The 14,027-nt window shown below is 42.5% G+C and overlaps 1 protein-coding gene across 1 annotated transcript in view; it reads right to left on the bottom strand.

The window, feature by feature from the left end:
* Positions 1-4,422: 4,422 nt before the first annotated feature.
* The window catches only part of KGD4 (alpha-ketoglutarate dehydrogenase subunit 4), a 28,529-nt gene continuing 18,924 nt past the window's right edge, over positions 4,423-14,027 (bottom strand). Inside the window, exons 2-4 of the mRNA XM_069223120.1 lie at positions 10,040-10,103; positions 7,340-7,548; positions 4,423-4,579 (exon numbers count right to left, since the gene is read on the bottom strand). Of these exons, the coding sequence (XP_069079221.1) occupies positions 4,562-4,579; positions 7,340-7,548; positions 10,040-10,103 (291 nt within the window). The 3' untranslated portion in view covers positions 4,423-4,561. The remainder of the gene's footprint in view (positions 4,580-7,339; positions 7,549-10,039; positions 10,104-14,027) is intronic.

Raw genomic sequence — 14,027 nt, 5'->3', positions numbered from 1 at the left:
CCCCTGCCATTGAATCCCTGGTCGGCAGACCAAAAGGGGGCCCGATTGTCTTTGTCTCTTTGGAGTTAACAGGAAGGCTGGAGGTCTTCCCTCACAGGATCCTCAACCATCAAGGATTTAGCATTTTCATGTTGTGCTTTCCAAATGTGTTATTGTTTAACGCCAAGGCAGCTCCACCAGACGTATGGCATATTCCACTGTTGGGTTCTTTTATGAGAAAACAATGGATCCAAATGGTCTAGGGCCAATATTATTGTGGCTTGAGATTTTAATGTTCATTTGTGTGGGGATCCCAAGCAGAGGAGTAATCGCACTTATGGTTGTATGTCCCTTGAAAAGCGTATTCTATACACTACATCAGAGGACTTCGTGTTCACCCCCATTGGGTTAAGCACGATTTACAAGTCAGCCAATGTCCTCCAAACAGTGGACACCTGAGGTCTGTTAGGGAAGAATTTGCACACCCAGCCAGTGTTATGGAGGGGCTCCCATCACCATGGATCCTGACACTGGCAAAAGTATGGCATGCCTCATGACAACGTGAATGAACATTATAGAATGAAAGATGCACTTGGGTTTAGTTGGTTTCCTTCAAATGTTCAGCTGTAGCTCAGCATCGGACTAGCTGGTTTACCTAAAACCTACTATCAACATGTTAGGACATAATGCTGCACTCCTTTGGAGCAGGTTCTCTATGACTGAGAAAGAAACCTGCTGTTCTATGATGTGAAGAAAAGGAGGTGGGACTGGCACAAGGGTAGAGAACACCTCACTAAATAATTCAACTACCACTAACTCCTTGACACCACTCAGTCTGGTTTCAGACCCAACCACTTTATGGAAACTGCCCTCATCGGCAGCAAGGATGACATCCCCATGACTCTAGACAGAGGAAACATGGTGGCCCTCATCCTCCTGTACCGCTTCTCAGAGTTTGACACAGTCTCCCACCCCATCCAACACCTACACAACATCGGACTCAAAGGACACGCACTGCAATGGATCTGGTTACTCTGGACTGTGAGGAATCCCCCCCCCCCCCCCCCGCCCCCCAGACCCCCCCTCCTTTGTCAGCCTGGCACCGTTCACTGCGGGCGTCCGCAATGTCATCTGTGGAGTTGCGCAAGCATCCTCCCGGAGCCCAAAGCTCTTCAACACATACACGATCCCTCTAGGCAGCATCATTTGTTTTCAAATTAACATCTTCTCCTACACTAATGACACGCAACTCATTTCGCTCCCTCACGCCATACACAGATCATGTTCAATGCCTGCATCACTGAAATCACCCACTGGATGAAGTCAAACTGTCTAAAGCTGGACACTAACAAGACAGAAATCATGATCCTCGGGAAAAGCACTTCACCCTGGGATTCCACCGGGTGACCAACACAGACAGAAATGACACCCACCCCCACCATTCACGTCAAGAACCTCGTGATTTCCATCCACTGCAAATTTGACATGACAGTCTAAGTCCACCCAGTCACCACCTCATGCTTCCATATCCTGAATATGTTAAGGAAATATTTTCAAATGGTCCAAATCAGCAAATGGAAAGCCATCACGCACGCCCTGTTCACAAGCAAGCTGGTCTACGGTAACACCCTGTGTGCCAGGGTCAAAAAAATAAAACAGAAGGCTGCAGAGCATTAAGAACTTGACAGCCATATATAACTCTCAGCCTTCCATGTCACACCAGAAGGAGCTTCACTGGCTCCCCACACACAAACAAGCAAAATTCAAGCTCCTCACCCACATTTTCAATGCACTACATAACAATGGTCCAGTATGCCTCAACAATCATATTTGCACTCACAAACATTGAGGACATGTCTGCTCATCCGGACTCCTTCCTGCACACATGCCACACATATGGAAAACCAAATCAGACGATCAAGCCTCCTCCAAAAGTGTGAAATGACCTGCCACTACACATAAGAGCCTCCTCCTCACTTCTCAAATTCTGCAAAAAGCCAAAGACCTAGCTTTTCGAGCTGTCCCACTAGGCCTAGGTTTGGCTATGCTCACACCTGCTCAGCACCAGGACAACTTACCAGGTGATAGTGTGCTCTACAAATCTGCATAACATAACTATATCGCTTGAAACTATTGACAGATCAGTCTTGTAGAGGATTCATAGAAACGGTCATTAGGGAATTACGTTAGAAATCCAGCATTTGAGTGGGTAGGTAACCACAACAAATATTTAGGGAGTTCTATTGAGGACACTGAATTAGTGTTATGCTCATCAGAAAAAGAGGAAAATGCTGCTGCTGTGGCATAGGCTTTGAGGTAGCCTTAGCTCTTAGTATGTAGTTTCACAGGCTAGCCCACTTAAAAGCATATGAACTGAAGGCTGTTTACAGATTGGTCTATGGGCAGCAACTTTGTACCGTGACAAAAAGGCAAGGATAGAGGAGAATTAAAATTAACTTCCGCCTGGTGCCACTCTCTACTGCGCGTTCCTGTATATTTTTTTTGCAAAGCTTAACAAGCAACAGGCAATGCACTGTTTGGTTTAGTGTATACTGAATTACGTAATCAAGAAAAGCACCTAGGTTATGCTGATACATGTGCATCTGCCACAGTGTTATTAATGTCTCTCAACACGGCTGCATGAAGTGGAAGGAGAGGGAGAGAGGAGACCAACCAGAGGTGCAAAGCTGAAGACCAAATAGCTTGACCTTTACCATGGAGAGGTGTGAGAAACCCTAGGGTGTAAACTGCCCACCAGACCAAGTGCCAGATCCAGTATGCTAGCAAACCACTATTCTAAGTGCATATTGGCTGGCTAAGTGCCGGGGGAGAATTCCACCTGCAACACCAGCACAAAAATCTATAACTATATCTCCAATGGGAATTCGATACAGATTGCAATTGTTACGCTTATGTTAACCAATCTATAAAGCAGCCTGTAGGGAGTTCGGCCTTTATTTCCTTGCAAAGCTTTTCCATTCTGTGGCCTTTTTTTTTTTTACTGCTGACAAACATACTCTATTGAAGAACCTGTTGGGTGTATCACTACCTCTATACTGAGAAATGTGTTGTTTTTGTGCGAAAGTGGGCAATGTGGTCTGAATTTCTAGACAGATAGTGCGGACCTCAAGAAAAAAAAAAAAAAAATCACGTTTATTTTATGAAACAGGGAAGAGGATGACGTGTGAAGCACCTAAAACAGTTTGAGTAATGTGCAAGGCAGTTGCATGCTTGCTTATCTTTCTTGTAAACCATATCCATACCACACATCCAGACATACTGCACTGCCACAGACTTACATATAAACTGACCTTTAAGTCGAAATGACATTGGAAGATTGGAAACTCATCATCAAAAGGATTCGGAGACATCCTTAGGTTTTAGCGTACATGCAGGGGAACGCTTCAATAACTGGATGCTCTTGTGACTCCAGTGATTTGACTCCCTCTCAGTAGCTAGCTGCCACAGAGAAAACAAGGCACAGCAGTCATAGGTCCCATGCATGCACAGACACAATCTCATAATTGGTTTTAAGCAAGGGACTCCTGACACGACTCGCATCCACTCATTCCCACTGGTTACTGAGGACCCAGTAGAAGCTGAGAAAAGCATCCGAGGATGTCAGTGGAGCGACAATGAACTCAGAACAAAATGGTATAGAACAGCGTAAATTTTGTTTTGGGAATTTTAAACTTGAAGTGCAGAGTTCAGTGGGGTTTTGGACAAGTATTTATTTTAAATAACCCGCTTGGATATAGTGTGAGTATCGTTTAGAGCTAGATAACAAATAATGTGCCCAGCGTAGTGAAACACAAACTTAAGTTACCAGTAACAACACCCAGATCAGTTTGGATAAAGTATGCAATGTAATGTTGCAAGGACTAGTAACGCTGGCAGTATGAAAGCGATTAAGCATCACCCAGAAGCAGCTGTAGTCAAAGGAGTATCATAGAACAAGTTGTCCCAAATATAAGGGGAATTTACATTTTTAAGGGGCGGTTGGAGGGGGTGGTGGGGGGGGGGGGGGGGGTTGGTCTTAATACGATATGCTTATCTTTTTTTTCTTTACATCCTAATAGCCGCAAGAGCTCTTTCTAATGAACTTTAGCAGTATTACCACCGAAAATCTCAATTAGCATTCCATGACCTCAAAGAACACACTACAAAAGTTACTTCTAGCAGTGCATACATTTAACAAAGGCACATCAGTTATTAATATTTTAGAGATCATGAGCTGGCAGACGCACCCTCAATCCTTCAGCAAGTTTTAAACATTGAAGCAAAGCCATAACGTCCTAAGATATTAGTTTCTAAACAAAAGGCATTTTCTTTATAAAAAAAATATGTTTAATAACTGAAGACAAACTGTGCATATATAATTTGTGAAATTGTCTCCTTCAGAAAGGAAAATCATTCCTAGAACCATAAATTACAGAAACAGAGTGGCATGAGGTAATACATTTCAGAAGAACTGTACACCCATCTTTATTGAAGCAAATTATTGTAGAACACTTCGGTTGTAAATCGAAGAAGGTTTTAATTGATTGCATTCAATATGGATAAACTGGAAGCATTTGTCTTGTCAATCTGGCCCCCCGCGCTGTAAAAGAAAAGAAGTCAGATAATAAGTGTGCGCTACTGAAAGGGCATGTGTTTGAATGTTTAGGGTAGGAGGCACAGATATAAAGAAATGCATACAGTTAATTACTTAATTAAAATCAAATATAGTATAAACATGTTACCAATGATAGCAAAATAAAACACAATACTCAAGCTATGTTATGCTTGGAGGATTTATACAACACATTCTACTACTGGTATTATCTTGCAGCACTAACAGAGATTCGTGTGCCTTTCTGAGGATTCCAACACAGACCCGAGCCTGGTGTAGCTAGTGATGACGGTATTATTAGGTACATGTTCATTCCTCAATAAAGGATCTTTATCACGTCCAGTAATTTGTGAGAGTATGACCTTAATATATGATGTTAGGGCCCAGTTCAAGAAAAATAAGAACCAATGAAGCTATCTATGGGGTTAGGAATATGGACAAAGCCAATGACCAACAAAGAATTACCAAATTCAAAACATTTAAAATGAAACCGAACTACAGCAACCAATAGGTTATAGGCACTAAAGTCTCTTTTGTGTACGGTCAATTTACCTAGCTTGACCAGTTCATATCAGCCCCTAGAAAAAAAGCCTGTAAAGATACACCCTCACTAGACTGACGTAAGACCTTGAAATGTAAATATGGCTAGGTCTTTGGTTGGCCCAGGTTGTGGCACCAAAGCAGGATAGATACTGGTCCACTTATGCCATTAATGTCCAAGTACAAGTTACTGGTGCAAGTGTGCCAATATTTATCCTGTTCTAAGTAGTCTGGATGGTGAAAGGCACTGTTGCTCCCACAGAAAGAGACATTGACCATGGACAGGAGTCTACGTTTCACTGGTTTCCAAAGTTAGGATCTAGAAGAAGTCCTGGAAGAGGAAGCTACACTACGTGAAGTGGAGATGACCAGAAAGTCATAGACTAATACCCAACATGCTAAAGCCTGTGTGGAAGATGGCACTCAGAACCTGCACAGGCAGGTGAGCAAAAGCGAGGGATGGGAGGAGATGGAACCAAAATAGTGCAACTCTGGGTTTATACCTTAGAAGCAGTCAACAAACCGCACAGCTGGTTTGCTACTGGCACTATATTTAAGTACAGCACTTGCTCTACCCCTCGGGCGTTTCTCCATCCAAATGACAAGACTATCTTAGCTTAATCCCCCTTCATATCTCCTGTTCAGTACCTTATGAAACCAATCCTCATCCTTCACCACCCCTCATCAGAAAGCACAAAATATACCTAAATGCCGCTAATACGTATAATTATTACCAAATACTACAACCTTTGTTATCGGACATTGCGCCACAGACAACCACAAACTATTTTCAAATACCTATTCCAAAACTGAACTCAGTAACTAATAGTTAATAAAAACTCATCTACACACCAACCCACCATCCCCTCTCTGCTCTAGGATAGTCAATCCACATCAGAGCCTCCTCATTTCTTCTTGAATACCTCAAGAAATGGACGCCCTGGCTCTTTGAGTAAACCCCCCACCCCCCTTGCTGGTGCTACCATCACACAACCACAAAGCACCAGGATATCCTCACAGGTGATGATACGCTATACAAGTACATATAACATAACAGCACATATTAGACTACTGCTTTCACCACTAACTCAGATGCAAATCATTAACGCAGAGTGACAGCCAGATGCAGTGTTATCAATCACAATTCCCATCTGGACAAGGCAAATTCTCTTCTAGCTGCCCCCACCTACCCAAGCTTGAAAAAATATAGAATTTTCACTTGCAGATATTTCAAAATATCACAGTCAACTAATAGCTGGAAACCCATCATAAAATTCTACATTCTTAACTATGAAAACAACTAATTTGCCCCCCAAATAGATCAGTGTCAAAACAAAATGACCCAATGCTCACCACAATCAAAATCGCCTCCACATGTCCAGAGAAAGCCGAGATCTTTCAAAACATACATGTGTAGCAATCCAAGCTTCTAAGTACCCAGGTTCTCGAACACATTGCCACTGATCCTTCACCTATTCTGAATTCTCTGTACATCCACTCTTATGACCATGGAGGGAATTAAGGTGAACACATTTGCAGAGCTGTGATAGTCATGTCAATCATTAGCTGAAGTGACCTGCATAAGCCAGTTATATGCAAACTATTACAGAGCCCTAGTCATGCAGAAATACATCCTATAACCAATATGTGCATTGCCACTCTTTCCATGTCCACAAGTATACAGACTATGAACACTTTAAGAGTCAATTCTAGTTAAAGGAGTCATTTTTAGACAAGCCATTACTATCTGAGGGCGGGCATTCTGTAGAAATAAAAATAATCTGTATTAAAATAAAGCTGGTTTTGAAGAACGAGCAAAGAGAGTCACTTTAGGTTTTTATTGACTTGAAATTGCTGACATCAATACAAAAACTCTCAGAATATATGCAGGCAGCCATAATAATACTAAAAGTTTAAAAGCAGGTTGGAATTTAGTTGGGAGGGTGGCAATTTATGCCAGGCCAACCGCTCATGCAGCATCAGGCAAAAAAATATTCTTACAGGAAGTTTATTTTTAACAGGAAGATGTTGGTCCACTCAAGTAACTACCACTACCTCATGTGCAAAAAAGATTCATTTTTAACAATTAGAAACTACGTACAGAACATGTATTAAGAATGTCTTTGCACTCCTGTAGGTATGAATATCTGGTAAAAGGCACTAGGAATCACCTTTTAACAATTTATTGGAGTGCAGTAAACAACTCACTTGGATATATTCCATTTCTTCTGTGGTTAGTAATTTCCGCCTGTATTTTGAAGGTAGTGTTCTCACTAATTCTGAAGTATCTGGTGTACCTTGGGCTTTACTGACTGGTGATGTACTCTGAAGGCCCTGTGGTCTGACTCCCACAGAAGACTGTGCAACAGTAGATGGTGCCGTAAATGGGAATATCATTGACTTTAACGCTTCTTGGACTGAAAAAGAAATGGTTTCAAACAGTTAGAGTGTACAATCAGTCAGGGAAAAATGGTTACAAAAAGAACCATGACTCAATAGGTACTCATGCTAAAAGGAGATACGAACAAAATGACAAACCAAATTATGGAACCCCTAAATCAGAAGCGAAGATAAGCTACACATTATACAAAAACACTTGCGGATGACGCAGATATAAATAATGGACAAAAGAGACATTACTCATGCTCACAGTGGGTCTGAAGAAAATTGTGGAAAAAGGAGAGAAACAGTTTTGCTTGCAAAACTACTTGTAAGAAGGAAGGTAAATGTATTATACCTCAGATTTCTACAACTGGAGAGGTGATGGTCATTACTGCCCGAGGGGAAAGCGGACAGTAAACAATTTGTGCCAGCGCAGCACAGAAATGAGAGGAAAATGTGATTTTGTTTTTAGCTAAATTTGAGGTTTGCATGGGATTCTTGGTAGGAAAACGTAGGGGGGGGGGGAGAATCTATGCACGCCACACCTACCTAGACTCCCCGGGGTGTCTAGTTTTCAGAAATGTCTGGGTTTGGTAGGTTTCCCTAGATGGCCACCGAGCCCGGGACAAAAAACGTAGGTGCCCCCTTGCAAAAAACAGGTGGTTTTGTGATCAATCATTTTGATGTGTTCACAACGTGTTTTGGGGCCTTCCTTTTTGCAGCCACTTGGCCCACCCACACAAGTTAGGTAGCATTTTTATCAGGAGGCTTGGGGGTGGGGGAGGGACCTAGGTGATGCAACATTTATGGTTTATTTCTGTTTTTGGAACAATATGGCACAGGAATGCAAGGTAAATGACTTGGGAATGCTGGGTGGAATACGGTTTGTGGCTCCCCTCAGATTCCAGAACTTTGCATCACAGAAATCTGAGGAAAATGTGTTTTTTAGACAAATTGAGGTTCGCAAAGGGTTCTAGGTGACAGAACCGGATGACAGCTCCACAAGTCACCCCATCCTAGATTCCCCTAGCTGTCTAGTTTTACAAAATGTACAGGGGTGCTAGGTTTCCCTAAGTGCCGGCTGAGCTAGAGCCCATAATCCACAGCTAGGTACTTTGCAAAAAAAAAAAAGTTGTTTTTAGTGGAAAAATGTGATGTGTTCACGTTGCATTTTGGGGTGTTTCCTGTCGCGGGCACTAGGTCTACCCTCACAAGTGAGGCAGCATTTTTGTCAGGAGACTTGGGGGAATGCTGGGTGGAAGGAAGGTGTAGCTCCCCTCAGATTTCAGAACTTTGCATTACCGAAATGTGAGGAAAATGTGTACCTGGTGAGAGCCTCTTGTGTCACCACCCATCCTGGCTTCTCCTAGTTGTCAAGTTTTCAAAAATGTACTGGCTTGCTAGGTTCCTCTAGGTGCCGGCTGTGCTGGAGCCCACAATCACAGCTAGGCACTTTGCAAAAAACAATTCCATTTTCAGTGGAAAAATGTGGTGTGTCCACGTTGCATTTCTTCTTGTGCGCGCTAGGCCTACCCACACAAGTGCGGTACCATTTTCATCGGGAGACTTGGGGGGAATGCTGGGTGGAATTAATTGCTATATACCCGTTACACAATGAAAACCAATTGCAAGGTGCAGCTCATTTATTTGCGCTGGGTACCCTGGGTTCTTGGTGAACCTAAAAGCCCTATATATCCCGCAACCAGAAGGGTCTGCGGATGTAATGGTATATTGCTTTTGACAATCTGTCGTAGATGGAAAAAGTTATAGATGAAAACGTAGGCAGAAATGGCTGTTTTTTTCAATTCAATTTCAATATTCTTTTATTTGAACTGTTACTTACAAAAGGAAAACCTTGAAGGATCTACATAAATGACTCCTTGCTGAATTAAGAATGTTGTCTCATTTTCAGAAAATGTAAAGCTTTCCAGGATCCACCATTGGTTTCACACTCATTTCTGTGACTAACTGGAAGGAGGTTAAAAGCACATTTAAATAGGAAAAATGGGGTATGTCTCAATAAAATGCCAAAACTATGTTGAGAAATGTGGTTTTCCAATTCAAGTGTGTCTATTCCTGAAAGCTGGGAAAAAGGTGATTTTAGCAGCGCAAACCCTTCGCTGATGTCATTTGCATGCAAAGAACCAGATGCTTTTTTCTGCAGCCCTTTTTTCCCTCATCTGTCTCAAAAAAACAAAACGTTAGCTGTATTTTGGCTAATTTCTCGGTCCCGACCAGGGGAATCCACAAACCCTGGGTACCCTTAGAATCCCCAGGATGTTGGAAAAAAAGGACCCAAACTTAGCATGGAAAGCTTATGTGGACAAAACGTTATGGGAGCCTAAGCGCAAACTACCCTAAATATCCAAAAAAAGGCTTAGCACAGGAGAGGGAAAAGGCTTAGTAGCAAAGGGGTTAATAGAAGGCTGATTTTTTTAACCACTTGTTACTTGTCGAATCAGTCTGACCTTATGCCTGTTCTATGCATTTATGTCAGGAATAAGATAAAAACACAAGTCTACATACCATCGGGTCTTGGGCTGGCATTTCTGTCTGGGAACCTAATTAGCGGAGCATGGGGCTTGACAACCTGAAATATATGGCAAAGAAAACGAGCACATGAAATGAAATATGGAAAAAGCCCCCACTTCACCCACCAACTACCCCTCTTGCACATCTCCGTTTCTTAAATCAGTAGATATAAGCCCCAGAAAAATCTTCTTGTTTTCAGGAAACATATTATTCTATCACACCTAACTTGTTGATAAGACTATATGTACAGCAGCACTATAAAGCTGCACTGAGGAGACTTCCCATTGGCCTTTAAAACACCACTGTATTCTTGAACTACACTCCGAAGCTGAAGGCAAAGTCACATTAGTGGAGTTATTTTAAGCATACAGTCATTTCCAGAAGGCGCTCCTCTACAAATCATCCACAGTCAATCAAAGCAGGTCATACACTCCCTTTACAAAGGACACTTTTAGGCACAAAAACAACTAAGTTAATTCTCTACTTTGCCCTTTAAAAATGTCTTATTCTCATGACCTGAACTGTGCATTAACTCTCTGAATTTATTAAGTGTTTGGTAACGAGCAAATATGTTGCCTAAGGCTCTTTGTAGAGCCATAGATGACTGCGTGAATACCGTAGAAGGACCTCAAATGAAGCAGGGGCCTGTATTCTCTGTACTAAAAGCCAATGCACAGTTAAATAGTCTGCAAATAGTGACTTCCAGAGGGGTGTACTTTTCCTCATTTATATAACAGATAAACAATTCAACTCACACCTCCTCTGTCAGACACAGGCAGGCCCTTCCCTTGATGTGATGAACAATTCAATATAGTATAGTTTCTGCTTTCGCTTCTAGATACACAGATCAGCCTCTCTCTACGATAGGAACAGTCAGCATCTGGTCTTTATGTGCCAAGCATGGACTAGAGGGAAGGTCCACTATTTCTGTGACAAGAACTGACAAATAATCCTTCCTATGGACAGTGGGTAGGTGTTTTTAGGCAAAAATGCAATGTCATGTGAGAAAAATATATGCAGGTCCTGCCTTTATCGTCTGTGAAGCACAAACATACTTTGTTGTCTGTGGTGTGCACTGATAAGCCTAAACCACAACCTCTCTGTGCATAACACACATATGCAAGTCTCTCCATCTATCTGAGCCTTGTTACCAAAGCATTCATATCGGAGTCATTAACTAGAAGAAAGGAGTTGGTTAAAGAAACATGGCTCTCCTGTGAATGGAGGGAAAGATCTCTACAAAACCAAAAAGCGCTTTTAATGAAGGACTTCGAGATCGTCCCTGCAGCGCCTGGGGAAGTCCATAAATGAGACATCCCAAGCTCCTGCAAGGAATCCTTTGTGAATCTTAAACAGGAAATTCCACTGGAACCAGCTAAAGATAAGGTCTCCTCAAGCCCCTGGCGATAATAATCAAGATCTGGGGTCACCCAAAGCCTCCTTCAGTATAACAAGGGGTAAATCCTCACACAATCCGATATGGGCCTCAACACAAGGTCCTGCCTCAGAGGAAGCAGCAGAGTACTTATAGGGAGTCCAACCAACTGACGCATGAACCTGTTTTCCACCAAAACTAAAGAAGGCACAGAAACACTCGCACACCATAGGGGATTTTGAAAGAAGCAGTGTCATCTGCAAACATAAGTACGGGAACCCTCATATTTGCTAATCTAGGGGCATTGTTGTCACAACTGTCTAAAGAAACTAATGAGCCCATTAATATATAATGTAAAAAAGTGTAGGGGCAAGTGCACACCCCTGCCAACTGGGAATGAATTGGTCATCTCCCCTACATTGCCACACCTGACCATAGCATAGTTCCTTGGTGCATTATAACCAGCACACCAATCAAATAACCGGGGACCCCTATCTCATCGAGCACCCTACAAAGAGTCTCTCTCAGAAAAAGGTCAAAGGCTAAGTGCAGGTCAACAAATACAATATGCAAACATCCCCTGCCCAGAACCACGGTTTTCCAGTGGATCATCTGTAGTCGAAACACTTGATCTATGGTGGTGGTTGAATCTCTAAATCCCGCCTGTACGGGAGACAATATATACTGTTGGCCGCATTCCAATCTTGAAGCCTAGTCAATAGAATTCTACTAAATCATTTTTGAGAACTATCTCTAGGGGTATGTCACATGAACCCTTTTTTTTTTTTTTTAAACAGGGATAATTTCCTCCCCGGCCCAAGTCAGGGTAAGTGGCCCCCTTTCAGTATAGCTGAAAGCACAACTGAAAAATATACACTCCAGATTTCTATTTCATCCAAAAACAAATCCCCGGGATTTTGCCTAGGCTGGAAGCTATGTTAGGTACAAATTTTTTTTAATAGCCTGACTAATTTCCTCAGAAGTAACCTTCAGATGGTCAAGCAGACACCCCGAGGGTACTGCCAGCTCCCATGTGGCTACATTACTTGCCTTTTAAGATCATCAGAGCTCGAAATTTCAACAGGTGGAAACTGACTGTCTCCAGGCTTAGCATATACGCAAGAGAAGTGATTAACCCAGTCACAAGCAGCAACATTATTCTCAATAATGCTGAATTCCCACTGTGCTGCCAGAGGAGACCAGGTTCCAAAAACAGGAGCCTTAAGAAGACCCTCCTTATGCCTCTCTCCGAGTCTTTTAGCGTTAGATACTGATTTCTCATAGGAATGCCTAGATTTTTAATTTTTGCCACTAACCTGGTCTTTGCATCTCTACAAGACTTATTATACCAGGATGGTGGATACTTTTCCCTCGCATTGGGTCTGGTTTCAATACAGAAGTTCCTCATCTTTTGAAAAACCTGCGTATGGACCTCCATGATCTGCCCCATTGCTTCACCTCCCACTCCACTTGAATCACAAGACGCAACTCCCATGCCCTCTGCGACCAAACCATAAATTTTACTACAAAACCCTTGGGGAGACTCCAGGATGTTCCACTTGACCCTATGCCTACTGTTCGATAGCCTCACTCTACTATCGAATGGAGCACCCTCTGTGTACCTTGCTCCTCCAATAGGGAGGCCCGAGCTTGAGGGATAAAAGCATTGTGATCACTATCGATACGAGGCATCACCAACATATCAATCAAATCAGGCCATAATTTAATATTCAATAGTATACAAACAAATAAACTAGTATAATTAGGCCTATTATATGTGTGAACACCCCTCTTGTCTGAACAGGATCTGCCATTACAGGAACTTAACCCTTGGTTTTAGGTCATAGCATTAATTTAAACAGCTAAAGTTGTCCAATTCTCAATAGGGGCTAATTCAATCACCAGGACTAGCCAAGCTTCATCTTCATCGAATCTAATGGTTGGAGTATCAAGGGAAGGAGTCCAGCTGAAACAAAAAAACGTCCGGTGAATCAACCTCTACTTCTTTCAGCACACCCTGCATTGTCGTCTTAACTCAAGTTAGGAGACATCCAGAGGACCTGCCCTTTTCACAGAACATGGCTACATTAAATAAATTTACGTATCCTGCATTATAAACTGGCTTCATAGACCAAGTCTCCGGGAAAGAACAAATGTCAAAATATTCAATAAACTCACACCACTCAGGGATATCTTGTTTAGCTGCCAAACCTGCTACATTCCAGGAGACAAAATTAATTTGAGTTGCTAAATTTATACCATCACTATCCCCAGTGCCCCTCGTAAGGGGGCTGCTAGAGCAATTTGGGGCCCCTTCCGGTTGCTGATTGACAATTGGGCCTGGCTCCATTACTCCCCGCAGCAGGCCACCGTTGGATACAAACAGGATTTCCAAGTGTGAAAATAACATCTTCATCCATGGGGAGAGAAGGCTCCACACCGTTATTAAGTCAAGTCTACCTCAGCAAGAGCATCAAAGGGATTGTAAGTTGAAATCAGCGTGCTAACCTCCAGGATCCTGTCCTGGAGGCGAGCAGAAGCTAAAGCCATACCACTCTTGTGCCGCTGTCAAATCAATGGTTGATGCACCAGAGCAGCTGGCCTACA

Source organism: Pleurodeles waltl, chromosome 1_1 (genome assembly GCF_031143425.1).
Source record: "Pleurodeles waltl isolate 20211129_DDA chromosome 1_1, aPleWal1.hap1.20221129, whole genome shotgun sequence".
In the NCBI taxonomy this organism is placed as follows: domain Eukaryota; kingdom Metazoa; phylum Chordata; class Amphibia; order Caudata; family Salamandridae; genus Pleurodeles; species Pleurodeles waltl.
This window is presented reverse-complemented; position numbering and strand designations above follow the sequence as displayed.